General features: G+C 42.4%; 1 protein-coding gene across 3 annotated transcripts in view; it reads left to right on the top strand.

Annotated features, from left to right (window-relative positions):
* LOC125380108 (sodium/glucose cotransporter 4-like) overlaps positions 1–18,794 on the top strand; it is a 75,137-nt gene that overhangs the window by 4,573 nt on the left and 51,770 nt on the right. For 2 of the 3 annotated variants that reach the window (XM_048396391.1, XM_048396390.1), the window contains exons 2-7: positions 13,404–13,472; positions 14,333–14,437; positions 15,624–15,683; positions 16,830–16,934; positions 17,583–17,691; positions 18,317–18,397. The exons of the other annotated variant lie outside the window; for it this stretch is intronic. In XM_048396391.1, the coding sequence (XP_048252348.1) occupies positions 13,404–13,472; positions 14,333–14,437; positions 15,624–15,683; positions 16,830–16,934; positions 17,583–17,691; positions 18,317–18,397 (529 nt within the window). The remainder of the gene's footprint in view (positions 1–13,403; positions 13,473–14,332; positions 14,438–15,623; positions 15,684–16,829; positions 16,935–17,582; positions 17,692–18,316; positions 18,398–18,794) is intronic. 3 annotated transcript variants of the gene reach the window in all.

Below are 18,794 nucleotides of genomic sequence, written 5' to 3'. Positions count from 1 at the left end.
TTATTATGAGGAACACAACGTTTCGGAGTTTCCTCATAATAAAGAAATCGACATCCATAATATAAATTTTCTCCCTTGGGTGTAATTTTGATCATATAGACGCAATGCTTTTATACATACGTGATCAAAAACAACCTTAATTACCTTTAGACAAGGCAATAGGGGCGGTGGGGTAGCCTAGTGGTTAAAGCGTTCACTCGTCACGCCGAAGGCCCGGTTTGATTCCCTAACATTTAGGTACAATGTGTGAAACCCATTTCTGGTTTCCCCTGTCGTCATATTGTTGGAATATTGCTAACAGTGGTGTAAAACCACACTCACTCAGGAAATGATCTCTGAAGCGGCTGGTGTCAAATGTACATGCCCACAAAGAGTGAGTGAGTGAGTGAGTGAGTGAGTTTGGTTTAACGCCGCTTTTAGCAATATTCCAGCAATATCACGGCGGGGACACCAGAAATGGGCTTCACACATTGTACCCATGTCGGGATTCGAACCCGGGTCTTCGGCGTGACGAGCGAACGCTTTAACCACTAGGCTACCTGACCGCCCCTTGCCCACAAAGAATTATCTGTTTACAGAGTGAGTGAGTATGGTTTTACGCCGCTTTTAGCAATATACCAGCAATATCCCGGCGGGGGACACCAGAAATGGGCATCACGCATTGTACCCATGTCGGGATAACTGTTAAAGGATCAGACATGGCTTTAGTGATCTACACGTGTACGTATCATGTCTGGCTGTCTGGCACGGACAGGGCGAGCCCCTACACACAAAGAAGGTCCCTCTTCAAGTCAAGTCTCCACGCTCTTTGATAGTCAAATATGAAATGACCTTTTAAAAGTGTTAACCTGCCTTTGTGGGTCATATTGACTAATGGTTATATTACTAATGTATATTTACCCAGCCTGTATCTGTGCACACATTTACGCAAGCCCATTGGGGCCATGACATTTTGTTTTATTATCTTGAAAATAAGTTGAAAATACAAGCTACTATTGTGAAAATTCAAGTTATTAACTTAAAAGTTATCTTGAAAACTATTTTAAACTATGTTGATTCAAGATCAAATAAATTCAGCAAACGAACTTCCACCTAGCCGAGGCAAGAGAGTTAATAGATTAGTCATCGGAACGGGAGTTCACTGACAAGTCAGATAACTGTTGTCAGTTAACCCCCTTGCCTCTGGAAGATGATGAACTTCCCAAGGTTTCACTTTCTGGATCGGACGCTGTTGCCAGAACCTGAATTTTAAAAATTAAAAAATAGATTTTGTGCCCTAATGGGCCTCCGTACACATATGTAATTTAGGGTGATAAAAACTAGTCTTTAGCTAACCCGTGCTCCTAGACGCAGCTGTTTACTTTTAGTGTTACTGATAAACCCCGACGGAGATACCGTCTACTTCAAAAGAAACAGCTATATGAGATGGTTTGTCTCCGTGCAATGGAGTATTGCCCGGAGGCTAATAGTCAATGGTCGTAAACTGACAATACCATCATGAGGGGTGAAGGTCGGGGGCAGTGCAAGGCCACTAGGATGTCATCTTGGGACGGAGGGAGGGGGGGGGGGGGGGGGGGGGGGGGGCACGACTTGTTCGGTACATACCCCGACTGTTTCGGTTGCGTAATTTTCTTTCTTTGATGGACGGCTGTTGGGTCAGAAGATCGTGTGGGGTACAGGTATGAATGCTGGGGTGCGGTGGCGGGGTGACGTGATGAACGAGTGGTGGGTGGGGTGCGGTGGCGGGGTGACGTGATGAACGGGTGGTGGGTGGTCCCGCCAGCGGGTACACATGGGTCCTGCTTTAGAGTTGGGCTGGTGAAGTAACTGGTCAAGGGTTTTGTCACCGTGGTTCTACATGGGGCCCAACAAATATTACCCATAATATATAGTTTTATATAGGTTATCAGGTGACGAGGTAAGATGCTGGTTGGATCACGTTGAAAGGCATAAAACGAGTCACGCTGGATCTTGTCCGTTCTTTGAGTTTCTTCAAAGCCATGATGTTGTTACCTGTTCTTTTACATGATTTGGTTTGTTTGTTTGTTGTTTTACACCACACTCAGCAATATTCCAGCTATATGACGGCGGTCTGTAAATATTCGAATCTGGACCAGACTGTCCAGTGATTGACATCATGAACATCGATCCACGCAATTGGGATTGATGACATGCATCAACCAAATAGCGACTTTGACCATCCGACCTCGTTAGTCGCCTCTTACGACAAGCATAGTCGCCTTTTACGGCAAGCATGGGTTGCTGAAGCCCTATTCTACCCCGGATCTTCACGGGTACATGATATGGATCAGTGGAGGAAGATGGTACCTCATTTCCACCAGGGGCGTCTGTGTCCAGTCATAAACCAGTTAACTGATACCCTTGAGGATCAAGATACTTTTCCGAACTGAGTTAATTCGAAGATAAATATGGCCATCCTGATATCACCTTCCGAACAGTTCATTAACTTTGGAAATTTGAATCTAACTTTTGTTGATAGCTTTTACCTTAAACTTCAATAGGGTGGTATTGTTAATGACGGAAGCAGGCCTAGTGTGTTCTGGACAAAGGTGTGGGTAGGCCATTTTGAGCTGACAGTTTCATTGCATATTTGTACTTCTATCCTAATCAATGTATTTGTTTATTTGTTTGTTTGTTGTTTGTTAGCAATATTCCTGCTATATGACGGCGGTCTGTGAATAATCAAGTATTTGACATCATGAGCATCGATCTTTACAAATGGGTACGATGACATGCATCAAGCAAGTCAGCGAGCCTGACCACCCGATCCCGTTAGTCTGCTGAAGTGGAGGGTTCCAAGTAATTTTTAACTCAAGGGGGCGGTGGGGTAGCCCAGTGGTTAAAGTGTTCGCTTGTCACGCCGAAGGCCCGGGTCCGACATGGGTATAAAGTGTGAAGCCCATTTCTGGTGTCCCCCGCCGTGATAGTGCTCGAATATTACTAAAAGCGGCGTAAAACCATACTCTTACTCAGTGTTTGACTACACGTAACGCTGGTCGTAGACATCTAATGTTTATTCACATAAATTGTAGTAGCAGTTGTATGCACCATTGTTCATATTTAACTATAGTCCACAGCAGATTTCGGACTGGTATATATTTGTAAAATCACAAGATGTTTGGAGAGTGAGAGAAAAAAACTAGTCTCTCCAGATTTCTCGAACTAATAAGTGGATGTCTTAAACACACGCATGCACACACACACGCGCATGCACACAGACACACACGCACAGAGCGATAGCGAGACCACCACACACACATACACACACACAAGCGAGCGGGCGCGGGCTCACACACACACACACACACACACACACACACACACACACACACACACACACACACACACACACACACACACACACACACACACACACACACACACACATACACACACACACACACAAGCGAGCGGGCGCGGGCTCACACACACGAACACACACATACACACACACAAGCGAGCGGGCGCGGGCTCACACACACGAACACACACACACACACACGGGCGCGCGCACACACACACGAACACACACATACACGCGCGCGGGCACACACACACACACAGGGGCACACCACCACTCTTTGACATAGAAGGGTCACTGGCCTTCATTCTTTGACCCAATTCTTCTTTCCTTTATGCGCTGTCACCTGCGTGCTCCACCCGTGTTCACGTGTCCAGCCATCCGTGATCACGCACCCCTATAAAGAAAATACAACCCCAACAAGCGGCCATCGTCAACAAAGTCATGTAGCTGTGGCTGCTTAAGATATTTCATTCAAATTGTCAACCCAATATCTAGGTTAGGCTTGAAACCAGAAGCTGTGTTCACCGGCATGGTCGGGTAGATTTAAAGCAATGATAAACACAACACTGAACGCCCCGAGGATGTCAGTCGTCTTTTGTAAATACCCCTTCCTAAATCATTGCAGTATGTCAACGCTGAAGTCATGTTCAAACGTTTGGGGACTTTGATACGGGTTATATGTGACCTTCGTCTAAAGTCTCCACTAATCATATAACTTAACATTATCACAAATCATCCGTTCATGCTGTCAGCATGAACGGAATATATATATATATATAGAGAGAGAGAGAGAGAGAGAGAGAGAGAGAGAGGGAGAGAGAGAGGGAGAGAGAGAGAGAGAGAGAGAGAGAGAGAGAGAGAGAGAGAGAGAGAGAGAGATTATCCCGTTAATTTTGAGTGTCTGAGATTATTTATTTAACGTTGGTTATGGGGTAAAAAATAGTAAATACATAAGTACAATAATTCTGAACTAAACGTTAAACCCCACTGCACCTCATTTCTTACAGAGGTAGAAACAAACACAGAAATACTTTCGTTTCGATATGTTTCAATAGCCAGGAATCAGAATGAAGTGGACTTTGATACAACTTGTTTACTCTTTGCTAGTAAATGCCACACGCAGCGACATAAACATATCAAAACTACGACGTTTCTTCAGCCAGCCTTGTTATGCTGTAACGTGAACCGCTTCAGTACCTCTAAAGATGAACACGAATGTCCTGTCACGTTGCCATTCCTGCTGTTACTAATTAGAGATGCTAATTTCAGTTGTCGTCATTGACATACGTGACCGCCGTTGTACGATCTTTCCGTGATGTCTTTGTGCGTCGCATCTGTCCGTAGTTTTGTGTTTTCAATAAACACGTGACCTACATCACTTGTAGCAAGAGATGAGGCGAGGTTAAATGGGGTTTAAGATCGCGTTTAAGGTTATTGCACTTATATAGCGACGTGCATGTGTGTGTGTGTGTGTGTGTGTGTGTGTGTGTGTGTGTGTGTGTGTGTGTGTGTGTGTGTGTGTGTGTGTGTGTGTGTGTGTGTGTGTGTGTGTGTGTGCGTGTGTGTTTAACGCCGCTTTTAACAGTAGTCCAGTTATATCACGGCGTGTCAGCTTAATGTGGGAGGAAAGCCCGAAGTGATGCAGGTCTCAGACGTTTACCACTTCGGTGAAACGCACGAGCACGGGTATGGTGCTGACAAACCTAGAAACATAATCGGGGCGAACCGGGATTCGAACCCACAATCATAGGTTTAGACGACTGGGCCACCCGCGTCCCGAATATATTTATAATTATATATATAATTATTTATAATTATCAGAACAATGTTAAGGAAGAGAATTTATGGATGTCAACTTCATTATTAGGAACAACGTTTCGGAGTATATACTGACTCCTTCATCAGGTGAAAATAATGTTTTTTTAATATTTTAGATGCTAAGGTTCTGAATGGTAGCCATGGCTTACATAGGTTGAACAACTTAAGTCCGGTGTTTCATCATTGAATTGGCGAGTTAAACACACAGGCGAGGTTTAGACATGGAATCCCAGTGGTCTAACCAATACATAAATCTTCCTTTATTATAGACGCTACATGCTCTGAAAGCTTCCTGTCAGTTAGTGTTCCGGAACACTGAGTTCTAACAATGGTAAACATAGGTCTACTAATATCCACTTAAAGCGTTCTCACGTCTAAAGGCAACACGCCGCTAGATGTCGGTCCAGAAAGACAGGTTACTATGGTTGCAGCATAATTATATGCTACTGAAGGATGGCGATTAATTAGGAGAACCGCTGAGTGTGTATAACTTACACAGTGAGGTATACCCATATAAGAATGTACCGCCGCTTCGATCTTAATGCGGGGGCACGGGTGGCCCAGTCGTCTTAGGCGCCGCAATTCGCTATGCAAAGTTGCGTCCCTTTATCACACCAGAAACTTATAATTGTGGGTTCAAATCCCAGTTCGTCCTGATTATGTTTCTAGGTTTGTCAGCACCATACCCGTGCTCGTTGGCTTTAGCAAAGTGGTAAACGTCTGAGACCTGCATCACTTTGGGCTTTCCTCCTACATTAAGCCGACATACCGTGATATAACTGGAATACTGTTAAAAGCGGCGTTAGACCACCTTACTCACTTAGACAACTGAGCTTTTCGTTACCCCTACATGGACCATAACGCTATCCCCAATATATATCTTCATATGCCTTGTGTTGTATTTCATCTTCTGATACAGATTTATGATAACGTTATTGTTTGATTTTTTTAATGAGATATATAAATATTGTTCTTTTCTTCTTTAACACATATTGCATATTTTGTCCACGTTATCAAAACTTCAGTGTGCAATACACAGACTCTCATTCGATCGAGGGACGGGGGGTAGCCTAGTGGTTCAAGCATTAGTAGGTCACGCCTAAGACCCGTGTTCGATTCTCCAGATCGATACAATGTGTGAAGTCCATTTCTGGTGTCCCCGTCATGATGCTAAAAGCGGCGTAAAACCAGTCTCACCCACTCAGTCACTCACTCAATCACTCACTCACGTGCATGCACGTCGCTATATAAGTACAATTATCTTGGATGCGACGTTGAAGACCAGTTCACCTTCAACTCATCTGCAAGGCGTTTATTGAGCGAAACGCTTTTCAAGAACGTTAAGTCAAAAAAGACGTTCATTAAGAGAACGAAATGCTCTTCATCGCTACAAAACGTTTTAGCCTGTTGACAGCAAGACTGATACTACACTCTTCAAAAAAAGAAACGCAGCCATTGTCGATTTGCAATGTCTTAAATGTCATTTTTTTCACACTTGTTCAAAAATGTCATGGAGGAAAACAGTAAAGCGAAATGCACGTGCAAGTTATGGCATTCGTAACTCGTGGTAGTGGCTATAAAAAGGCAAGCCCAAGACAATAATTTGCCATTCAATTGTCAACATTTTTCAAGTTCGAAAATGCCGAGACTCAGTGCTGCCGATCGGAACATCGCCATAGGGCGTATCCAAAGAGGGGAATCACAGACTTCTGTTGCACGCCACTTCAACGTCCACCACAGGCCCATTTGCCGCCTTTTATGACCGATGCACACAGTTCAATTCCACTGCAGACCGTCCGAGAACCGGCCGACCAAGAGTTACCACCCCTGCACAGGATCGCTACATTCGACTGTTCCACCTACGTCATCGCAATGTCACAGCTACAGAGACTTCAGGACGCATCCCTGCAAGATATCGGATCAGACTGTCAGGAACCATCTTTGCGAGGCTTGAATCCGACCAAGAAGACCAGTTATCGTCCCTGTTTTGCAACAGATCCATCGACAGCGACGCTTGCGTTGGTGCCATCTTACCTTGGAATTATAGAGGCGAGTTTGGTTTAGCGATGAATCACGATTTCTTCTTCACCGGTGAGTTGGAAGACAACGTGTTTATCGTCGTCGAAATGAGCGTTTTGCCCCACACTGTGTACGTGAATTCGACAATTTCGGTGGCGGTAGTGTTATAGTGTGAGGGGCCATATTCTACCACGAGATCTGACTTGGTTGTGGTTCAGGGAAATTTGACAGTAAATCGCTACATGAATCAAATTCTTCAACCTCACCTTCTTCCAATCATTGATAGCCAGAGGGAGCTGTTTGACAGGTCAACGCTCCACCGCACACGGCTCGTATCACTGTAGACTACCTTCATAATGCCAACATCAACGGCTTGCCCTGGCCGTCCAGATCTCCAGATCTCAACCCAATCGAACACCTCTGGGATGAACTCGATCGACGTGTACGTCAACATTAGAACACGCCGCAGACACTCCCACAACTGACCAACGCGTTACAAGCAAAATTCCGCAGGACAGAATTCGTACACTTATCCAGTCAGTGCCGACGAGATGCAGAGCCGTGATTGCTGCCCGGGGCGGTCACACGAGATAGTGAGTTCAGCGCAACCTTGTGGCCTTATGTGACATGACAATGAAAAATTGTTTTTAATGCCCTTGTACAGCGACAACATGTGACTATCGAGCTCCAAAAATTCATATTTGTATCTATGATATTAAATTAAATATATCGACTTTATTAGGTACAATAAATTTACTAAAAATCTACCTGTGCGTTTCTTTTTTTGAAGAGTGTATGTTGCACTGTCTATACTGAAAATCCCAATAGTGCACACGACTTCACATCCTCGTCAAGTCCTTTCAAGCCCAATATACAAATGCCAAGGAATTCACGGCTCACATAAAAACAACAAAAGACACACTTCTCTTCACCGACGTTGTAGCTGTTGTCAACAGAATGGAGATGCGTGTAGTCATTGGGGCAGAGAGATGTTCAGAAGATGAAGGTCATACTTATTCAATGACAGCGTGTTATTTTTACCGTCAATATCAATAGCATTCTTTTGACGACCCTTCAAAGACAGTAATGCCTGTACTTGAACAGGTTTTAGAGCTTTCGAACGCGAAGCTCTGACATGGTGCCTGATAGGTTAATTTAAGTCTGGCACTCGTATGTATGACTGATAGTCTGATGTAGGATTGGCAATCGTGTGAAGGACTGATAGCCCCAGAAACTGGATAAATAGCCTCACAGAGGACCGATGGCCTCTATTAGAATAAAGAAACTAAAATGGACAAGAAGATAGCAACTATGCTAATACAGTCAAAAACTCTTGTGTCGAGGTTGAAGGGACCTACGTAAATGCCTCGAGTTAGCCAAGGTTCGACACAACCGAAAATGGTGAACAAAGAAGGGATACATAGGGACCAACAATAAATTCGAGATAACCGTAAGTTCGACACAACGGATTTTGACTGTACATTAATGTACGTATAAGAAACTGGTGACAAGTATCCTGGTTGTTTAGCCACTACTAGCACCAGGTCTCAAGAATCCTGGTTGTCTAGCCACTAGCACCAGGTATCAGGTATCCTGATTGTCTAGCCACTAGCACCAGGTGTCAAGTATCCTTGTTGTCTAACCACTAGCACCAGGTGTCAAGTATCCTGGTTGTCTAGCCACTAGCACCATGGATCAAGTATCCTGCTTGTCTAGCCACTAGCACAAGGTGTCAAGTATCCTGGTTGTCTAGCCACTAGCACCATGTATCAAGTATCCTGCTTGTCTAGCCACTAGCACCAGGTATCAAGTATCCTGGTTGTCTAGCCACTAGCACCAGGTATCAATTATCCTGGTTGTCTAGCCACTACTAGCACCAGGTATCAAGTATCCTGGTTGTCTAGCCACTAGCACCAGGTCTTAAGAATCCTGGTTGTCTAGCCTCTAGAATCGAACTGGTACCTCTGAGCCCTGTCCCCAGCGCCATACCGCCATACTGGCCTACTGGTGTCGATGTATTCTAGACAGGGATGTAAAAGCCACACGCCGAAAACATACGAACAGGGTCAATCACAAATACATATGCCGAACGAGGTGTAGACGCCTCGGAGAATTACTGACGTCACCGCAGGTGAACGCAAGAGTGAATTACCTGTAGTGTCAGGTTTCAGAGACCCATGAGTCACACTCTGTGAATTATACCTTGGTCATATGACACGGCAAGCCCATGTGCCCGATCTGGGTTGATGATATTACCTGTGTGTTGAGCTGTTGACGTTTTGTGTAACTCACATGTAGAGATATTTACTTATATGAAAGTCAACCGTACGTGGCCGGATATAATGTGGAAAATTAATGTGGCTGGAGACTTGTAAATGTCAACTGAGCTTACTTGACTGGGGAGTTGTGTAAGGATAGTGATATGGTTGGCTGGAGAGTTGTGTGTTAAAGAGAGATGCTGACTTGAGAGTTGTGTGTTATAGCGAGCTGGATGTCTAGAGAGTTGTGTATTATAGCAAAAAGTGTGTTTGAAAGAGTTGGGCTTTATAGCGAGATGGTGAATTGGATTACGTCAACAATTATGAATTGCATTACGTCAACAATGGTGAATTGCATTACGTCATCAATGGTGAATTGCACTACGTCATCAATGATGAATTGCGTTACGTCAACAATGATGAATTGCATTACATCAACAATGATGAATTGCATTACGTCATCAATGGTGAATAGCATTACGTCAACAATGATGTATTGCATTACGTCATAAATTATGAATTGCATAACGTCAACAATGGTGAATTGTATAACGTCAACAATGGTGGATTGCATTACGTCAACAATGATGAATTACATTACGTCATCAATGATGAATTGCATTACGTCAACAATGATGAATTGCGTTACGTCAACAATGATGAATTGCATTACGTCATCAATGGTGAATTGCATTACGTCATCATTGATGAATTGCATTACGTCAACAATGATGAATTGCATTACGTCAACAATGGTGAATTGCATTACGTCAACAATGATGAATTGCATTACGTCAACAATGATGAATTGCGTTACGTCAACAATGATGAATTGCTTTACGTCATCAATGGTGAATTGCATTACGTCAACAATGATGAATTGCATTACGTCAACAATGATGAATTGCATTACGTCATCAATGGTGAATTGCCTAACGTCAACAATGATGAATTGCATTACGTCAACAAAGATCTGATCTGATAGAAGTTGTCAGTCGAATTGGTTGTCAACAAATATCAGTCTATATTGCCAACGACTAAACTCAATAATGTCTTGGCAAAAATGCTCTTAAATACAGAACCGGTTACTGTAGAAATCCATCACTAACATGCATGAATAATCTATGTCAAAAACATATACACAATCGCTCCATTGCTACGTGTTTAATGATGACATATCGGGAAATGATAGGGGATATTGTCAATGCAAATGTGTATCGGGTCAAGTCATTTGATGATAGCTGTAAAAAATCCAAATCCAAAATTCTATCAATAGAAATGTAGACTCATTTTTGTAAGCCACGTTAACAGTTTATTAAAGGGACACTTGACAGTTACTATAGGCAAGTTTCATGAAGCTACTATAAGTTAACTGCATGAAGATACTATAAACTAGCTAACAGATTATTATGGATGCCTCACTATGTTATTGTTCATGGTCTGGTTCAGTAATTTATACTTTCATATTTTACTATTTTGTGTGCATCGTATGGATATGAAAAGAAATCGTTTTTTGCTTCGAAAGAATTTTCAGTTATTACTATATGTCGTCACACAAGTTGAATTACAATTTCAGTAATGCATAGTTGTTGTATATCAACAGAGGCCATTGCAACATGAAAGGAGTGTTGACTGAGTGGGGTTTTGTAAAATGGTTGTGACATAATACACGCTGACACCATAAATATAGGGGATCACGTGGTCTCACCTTCGTCTGTTATACTCACGTGAATTTGCATGTTGCTTTGTTGCACTTTTGAATTACTTTCTAAATGCTCTGTCAAATGTTTCAATCTTGAAATTGCAACGTTTCTTGCATATGGTGTTCTGCCTGTCGGTCCAAACGCGAGGTATGGTTCACTTTTTCTCTTCCCGATCCCGAGGAGGATATCTGATATAAATTACAAAATCACATATTTGATTTTTAGATGATCAAAAAGGAATCTTGTGACCGTAAACTATAATTCAATATAAGCACTAGGGCTGGGACGAGTCCAAATGTACTACCCGGGTACCCACCACCCTATTACCCGACCCTACCCGGGTACCCACTGTAGGTCTCAGGAGATGTCTCGAAATGTCCGATTGGGAACATTTTTAGCATAGCCCTGGCAAAACGTATTTAGATACATGTATAAAACAATCTGGTCATTCATACACTGAAGTTGAATTAAGTTAACCATATGAAAAATCAGAAGGAATGGGTGCATAGTCAGAAAGAAATGCGAACATTAGTGACTTTAGTGTAACCATATATAATTTTTTTCACTAAACAATATAAGGCGTGACTAACCACGAGTTACCCGTCCCAGCCCTAATTAGCACCAATATTCGAATTCTTGATATCTAAAAAGTTAATTATTGATATTATTAAATAAAATTTGTGACATCATAAATTGCTTTATTGATATCACACAATAACATTTGTAATACGACAAATTTTCATCATCATGATAATAAAATCCAAGTGACTTTTAGATGTCTATAAATCAAAAACAATACACAAGAGAGTAAGATCAGTCCTAAAACACAGATGCAACTGAAATTTCAAAATAGGTCTGCAACCTGGATATTGACCCAAGTTCGCGAATAGGTGATTATATATCGTCGAGCAGCAGCTTTGAAAGTTGACAATAACGTCAAATCTTGCGTCCCGCGACAGTCTGTGTATATAACGTATTGCAGCCTTGGCCGCTTTTTTAAAGATGACCTACAGTTTTCTAAGAGGACACTTACACAACCCTCACACAGTGAAGAACGACATCTCCCCCATCTCGTCCTTGCTACCCCCCCCCCCCACCCCAATCTCCATACCACAGACCCCACTCCACCTCCACTACAAATCCTCAACCCCACTCCGCGTATCCTGTATCCTACATAGGTTTATATTACCATTTTAGCTCGTCGGTTGTAGCTGTTCTGTAAGCCGAGACCCGTGTGGTCAATACAACACAGTAACGCTCCCTATACACACACTGCAAAGATCTAAAGTGTTGAATCAGGTGGTACATAATATACAATATCGGCCTACATCACAAACATTCCACCTCGGGTTGGGGAACAGACGACAGGTCAAGCCATGGGTACTTGTAGCGAGTGTCTGCGGCCTGTATACTTGAAACACCCCTTGAATTGTGTGTCTTCTCTCGAAAGTCAATCATTCATAAGGTCACTGATGGGGAGTAACAATGGGAAGTGGAAATGTATGTCAGCGTTAAAAGGAATAAGTAATTAGTATAAGTAAAACGTAAAATGAAATGTATTTGCTGTGGAGTTGTTCTCGTCACTGCATCGCTGAGATTGTCTCAATGCGTGTTGCAGTTATCGCCATTGAATTTCTAAGATTGTCTTATGTTTGAGAAGTTCGCTCTGTCGAGTCACTGAAATTGTTTCTATCTTATTAAATTTTCCCGCTATTGAATCTCTGAGATTGTCTCCATCTTATGAAATATTCCCGCTATTGAATCTCTGAGATTGTCTCTCTCTTATTAAATTTTCCCGCTATTGAATCTCTGAGATTGTCTCTAGGTGATTAAACTTTCCCGCTATTGAATCTCTGAGATTGTCTCTCTCTTATTAAATTTTCCCGCTATTGAATCTCTGAGATTGTCTCCATCTTATGAAATATTCCCGCTATTGAATCTCTGAGATTGTCTCTCTCTTATTAAATTTTCCCGCTATTGAATCTCTGAGATTGTCTCTAGGTGATTAAACTTTCCCGTTATTGAATCTCTGAGATTGTCTCTCTCTTATTAAATTTTCCCGCTATTGAATCTCTGAGATTGTCTCTAGGTGATTAAACTTTCCCGCTATTGAATCTCTGAGATTGTCTCTCTCTTATTAAATTTTCCCTCTATTGAATCTCTGAGATTGTCTCCATGTTTCAATCTGTACCCTCTATTGAATCACTAGGATTGTCTCCATGTGTGTTGTAGTTCCCACTACTTTACTGCATGTCTCAGATTGTCTCTATTTTGTTGCAGTCATCATGCCGGAACAGAGGCACCGTGGGAGGATACTTTTTGGCGGGAAGGAGCATGCACTGGATCCCGGTAAGTTTTGTTCGACAAAGCGACAAAAAGAACAACGTTTTGTTTCACAATAGTGCGTGAGGGGGCCAAAACACAATCCCTCAACCAGTGGTTGATAGAATGATCATCATGACTTAGGGGTACGAAGGAACGCAATCAGGCAAGTGAATACATCGCGTATATCACTGTGGCGCGAGACATACGTTAAGGTCGTAAAGCATTCAAAACGAAAATGGCGAGTCCATTGTTGCAAAAAGGGGTTCTCGGGCACATGTGATGAGTGCGGTAGAACTTTTATTGTTTATTTTCTATTGAAAACAAATGTGACTTGGGAGGAACAGTTTTTATTCTTATCCCCACCAAGAATACCAACTAACACAACTGGACACACCATGAACTCGGCTCTTAAAGCAAGATCAGTTGTCAAGCATTTTAGTTCAGGGATAACATGTCATATGATGAGTATGCGTCATATTTACCTAATATTATATTTTTAATTTTAGATTGTGCGTGGTTGTTTTCATCTTTTCTTTTGACACAAGTGGTTACATTTATGTATCCATCTGTGATTTTAAATAATATTGGACCCGTGAAGATCCGGTGAAAATAGATCTTCAGTTACCCATGCTTGCCGTAAAAGGCGACTATGCTTGTCGTAAGAGGCAACTAACGGGATCGGGTGGTCAGGCTCGCTGACTTGATTGATGCATGTCATCGTATCCCAATTGCGTGGATCGATGCTCATGATGTCAATCACTGGATAGTCTGGTTCAGACTCGATTGTTTACAGACCGCCGCCATGAAGCTGGAATATTGCTGAGTGTTTCGTTCAACAACAAACATGATACAAACAGACTTGATATTGTTTATTTACATTTTAGATTGGGGCGTCGTTATTCGCCAGCAACATCGGCAGCGGTCACTTCGTGGGTCTGGCAGGATCCGGAGCTGCAAGCGGCATCGGCATAGCAGCGTTTGAACTCAACGTGGGTATCTTGAAAAAATAGACTACAATTCATAGGAAACACGTAACTTTACACCAACGTTATATGTCTAAAGAATAGATATCTGTATTTCCATTTTCTTGTATTCAGCTCCATAAAAACACTCAAAAACATGATGACATCATCTCCCTGTCAAGGGCTTACTGTGGATAAATGAATATCAATCTTCTGTAATGATAAAGCAAATCATATTTAAAAGCCCAACATAAGCTCAACGTTCCTTGCTTAACTACATTGTGAAGTTCGTCATGTCCTATAAGGGGCGACTAACAGGATCGGGTGGTCAGGCTCGCCGACTTGGTTGATGCATGTCATCGTATCCCAATTGCGAGGATCGATGCTCATGATGTCAGTCACTGGATAGTCTGGTCCAGACTCGATTATTTACAGACCGCCATCGTATAGCTGGAATATTGCTGAGTGCGGCGTTAAACAACAATCAAACAAAACCAACAAACTTGTAAGTGAACGCTGTGAATGACATCTCGTCGATCGACGTATCTTCAATGCCTTAAAGGTAGTCATACTTCATACATTAGTGTACAAGTACAGTGAGGCATCATTATGACCTCTTCATATACCCTGTTCATATAACCCTCTCACATAAACCTGATCACTTAACCCTGTTCACATGACCCTGTTCCCATGACCCTGTTCACATAACCCTGTTCACATACCATGTTCATATAACCCTGTTCATATAACCCTGTTCACATAACCCTGTTCATATAACCCTGTTCACATAACCCTGTTCATATAACCCTGTTCATATAACCCTGTTCATATAACCCTGTTCACATAACCCTATTCATATAACCCTGTTCACATAACCCTGTTCATATAACCCTGTTCATATAACCCTGTTCATATAACCCTGTTCACATGACCCTGTTCATATAACCCTGTTCACATAACCCTGTTCATATAACCCTGTTCACATAACCCTGTTCATATAACCCTGTTCATATAACCCTGTTCACATGACGCTGTTCATATAACCCTGTTCACATAACCCTGTTCATATAACCCTCTTCATATACCATGTCAAATACCATGTTCATATACCATGCCATATGCCCTGTCATAAACCCTATACACTGTTCATATACCCTATTCATATACGCTATTCATATGTCCTATTCATTTTCCCTGTTCATGTTTTATTCAGGCCATCTTCATCCTGATGATTCTCGGGTGGATCTTCGTCCCCGTCTATGTCGCTGCTGGGGTAGGTGACGTTTCCATCCACACGTTACAATTATAGGCAAGCCTTATCTTCACTCAACCCGTTCTTATGAGATGTCCAGCACCTGAGGAATGGGTCTTAATCGAAGAGTGAGTGAGTGATTTGGGTTTAACGCCGCTTTTAACAGTATTCCAGTTATATCACGGCGTGTCAGCTTAATGTGGGAGGAAAGCCCGAAGTGATGCAGGTCTCAGACGTTTACCACTTCGGTGAAACCCACGAGCACGGGTATGGTGCTGACAAACCTAGAAACATATTCGGGGCGAACCGGGATTCGAACCCACAATCATAGGTTTCTGGCGTGCCCAAGGAACATTTGCTTTCGGTGGCAATAATACTATACAGGGAGTCAAATATGCTGACGATGTAACACCTACGTGTATGTTTCATTCTACCATGCCATTGAAGAATGCTTGATTCTGGTGGTTTAATTGAGGTATCAAGTCTACATTTGATACCTCTAAATTAAGCCCTTTTATGCAATAACTATGCGTATGAATACATCGGTAACCTATAAGTAACTTTATTTATAACAATATAGTTTAAACAAACCTTTTTATGACCGATATTCGTCATATCCACCAATCACCGTTTGCGCGTCCATTCAACATGCTTGCGGTATCAAGAGTCTGTGAGTGCTAACAATGTCTTTCTGGGGATGTTTCGAAAAATTAAAAAAACTGGTGTTGGAGACAGTGAATTACTATGAACCTTAAACGCTCGGCACCAGGGGGGCACGGGTGGCCCAGTCGTCTAAGGCGCCGCGATTCGCTGTGCAGAGTTGCGTCCCTTGGGCATGCCAGAAACCTATGATTGTGGGTTCGAATCCCGGTTCGCCCCGATTATGTTTCTAGGTTTGTCATCACCATACCCGTGCTCGTGGGTTTCACCGAGGTGGTAAACGTCTGAGGCCTGCATCACTTCAGGCTTTCCTCCCACATTAAGCTGACACGCCGTGATATAACTGGAATACTGTTAAAAGCGGCGTTAAACCCAACTCACATACACACGCTAGGCTCCAGAGTAGATACAACGGGTATGGAATCTAGTTTGAGGCGATTAAAAGGACAGTAGGTCTCCAATCATCTCCTGACTGTGTATCCTACAACTAAATGACTTCTGCAACAGGTATTCACCATGCCAGAATACCTCCGGAAGCGTTTTGGGGGTCAAAGGATCAGAATCTACCTGGCCGTTCTTGCCTTGATCCTGTATGTCTTCACGAAGATCTCTGTAAGTATAAATACTCTCTATGATGTAAAGTCTCTGTATTTCAGTAATTTGCAACACAAGTTTATTTTGTAGCGAGTCATAGTATATAAACGACAAAGGTCTTTTCGAATTCAAAAGAAATCTCTGCTGAAAGCAGAATCAATTGTATGATTCCTACTATATCCTGAGCATGTGTTAATGAATCACTATGAAATAGTGATGATACCAATTGTTCGCGAAAAAGGGAGCGTATCCTGCGCCACTGGTGGCACCCGTCACAAACACACGCAAAGGCAAGTCAATTGTTCACCTGAACGAACACGGAAACATATGGTACGAGCCCAAACAGGGTTTGCATCGGACATGAGTTTTGTCACTGATGCGTAAAATTTGGAAATGTCCTCCACATGCCTACCATAAAAAAATGTGAAAGCTTTACTGAGACCTTGAATGTTGTGATGTATAATGACATGCTTATGATAAAGTCGGAATCGTACAATGGACTCTGCTGTTAGTAGCGATTTCTTAATATCATGAAAATGATTGTGTCGCTTCTATTTCTAAACTGAAACATTTTTATCAAAATACGATTTGGATCGAGCAGCATGAGCACACTAACATCACGCGCTCTAGATCGGTGATTGTATGGTGTACGTCTCCCTCTTCCAGGCCGACTTGTACTCCGGCGCCATCTTCCTGACACAGGCCTTGCCGGAGCTGAACCTGTATGTGGCTGTCATCATCCTGCTCGTCATAGCCGCTCTCTTTACCATTGGAGGTAGGGAAACACCAGCCTTCACGCCATTATCTGACTGTACTTACTCACACGAGGGAGAGTTAGAGATGGAGTGAAAGAGATAGAGGCAGAAAGAGAGACATAAGGAGAGACAGGGATATAGAGGAAGATAAAGGCAGAGAGATATATATATAGAGGGAGGAAGAGATATATACAAAGAGGGATATATAGACATAGAGGGAGATAAAGGCAGATATATATATATATATATATATATATATATATAGAGAGAGAGAGAGAGAGAGAGAGAGAGAGGGACATATAGACAGAGAGATAAAGGTAAAGAGAGAGATATATATAGAGAGAGGGAGATATAGACATAGAGGGAGATAAAGGCAAATATATATATACAAAGAGGGAGACATAGACATAGAGGGATATAAAGGCAGAGAGAGATATATAAAGAGGGAGATATAGACATAGAGGGAGATATAGGCAGATATATATATATATATATATATATATATAGAGAGAGAGAGAGAGAGAGAGAGAGAGAGAGAGACAGAGGGGGAGAGACTGAGGCGAGGATATCATCCAAAGCATAAAACAATGTATCCCTATCCTAACTGATCTCTTCACGTGACACTGATATATGTCTACTCGCCAGGTGGTCTGACTGCTGTGATCTGGACTGACTTCATCCAAACAATCATCATGGTCATTGGTGCCTTTATCCTCATGGTGATGAGTAAGTAGCACTTGGGCCTATTGTAGGAAGAGTGTAGTCCTTGGACCTATTGTAGGAAGAGCGTAGTCCTTGGACCTATTGTAGGAAGAGTGTAGTCCTTGGACCTATTGTAAGAAGAGTGTAGTCCTTGGACCTATTGTAGGAAGAGTGTAGTCCTTGGACCTATTGTAGGAAGAGTGTAGTCCTTGGACCTATTGTAGGAAGAGTGTAGTCCTTGGACCTATTGTAGGAAGAGTGTAGTCCATGGACCTATTGTAGGAAGAGCGTAGCCTTTGGACCTATTGTAGGAAGAGTGTAGTCCTTGGACCTATTGTAGGAAGAGTGTAGTCCTTGGACCTATTGTAGGAAGAGTGTAGCCCTTGGACCTATTGTAGGAAGAGTGTAGCCCTTGGACCTA

The sequence above is a fragment of the Haliotis rufescens genome, unplaced genomic scaffold (assembly GCF_023055435.1).
Source record: "Haliotis rufescens isolate VD_foot unplaced genomic scaffold, xgHalRufe1.0.p SCAF_15, whole genome shotgun sequence".
NCBI classification, from domain to species: domain Eukaryota; kingdom Metazoa; phylum Mollusca; class Gastropoda; order Lepetellida; family Haliotidae; genus Haliotis; species Haliotis rufescens.
This window is presented reverse-complemented; position numbering and strand designations above follow the sequence as displayed.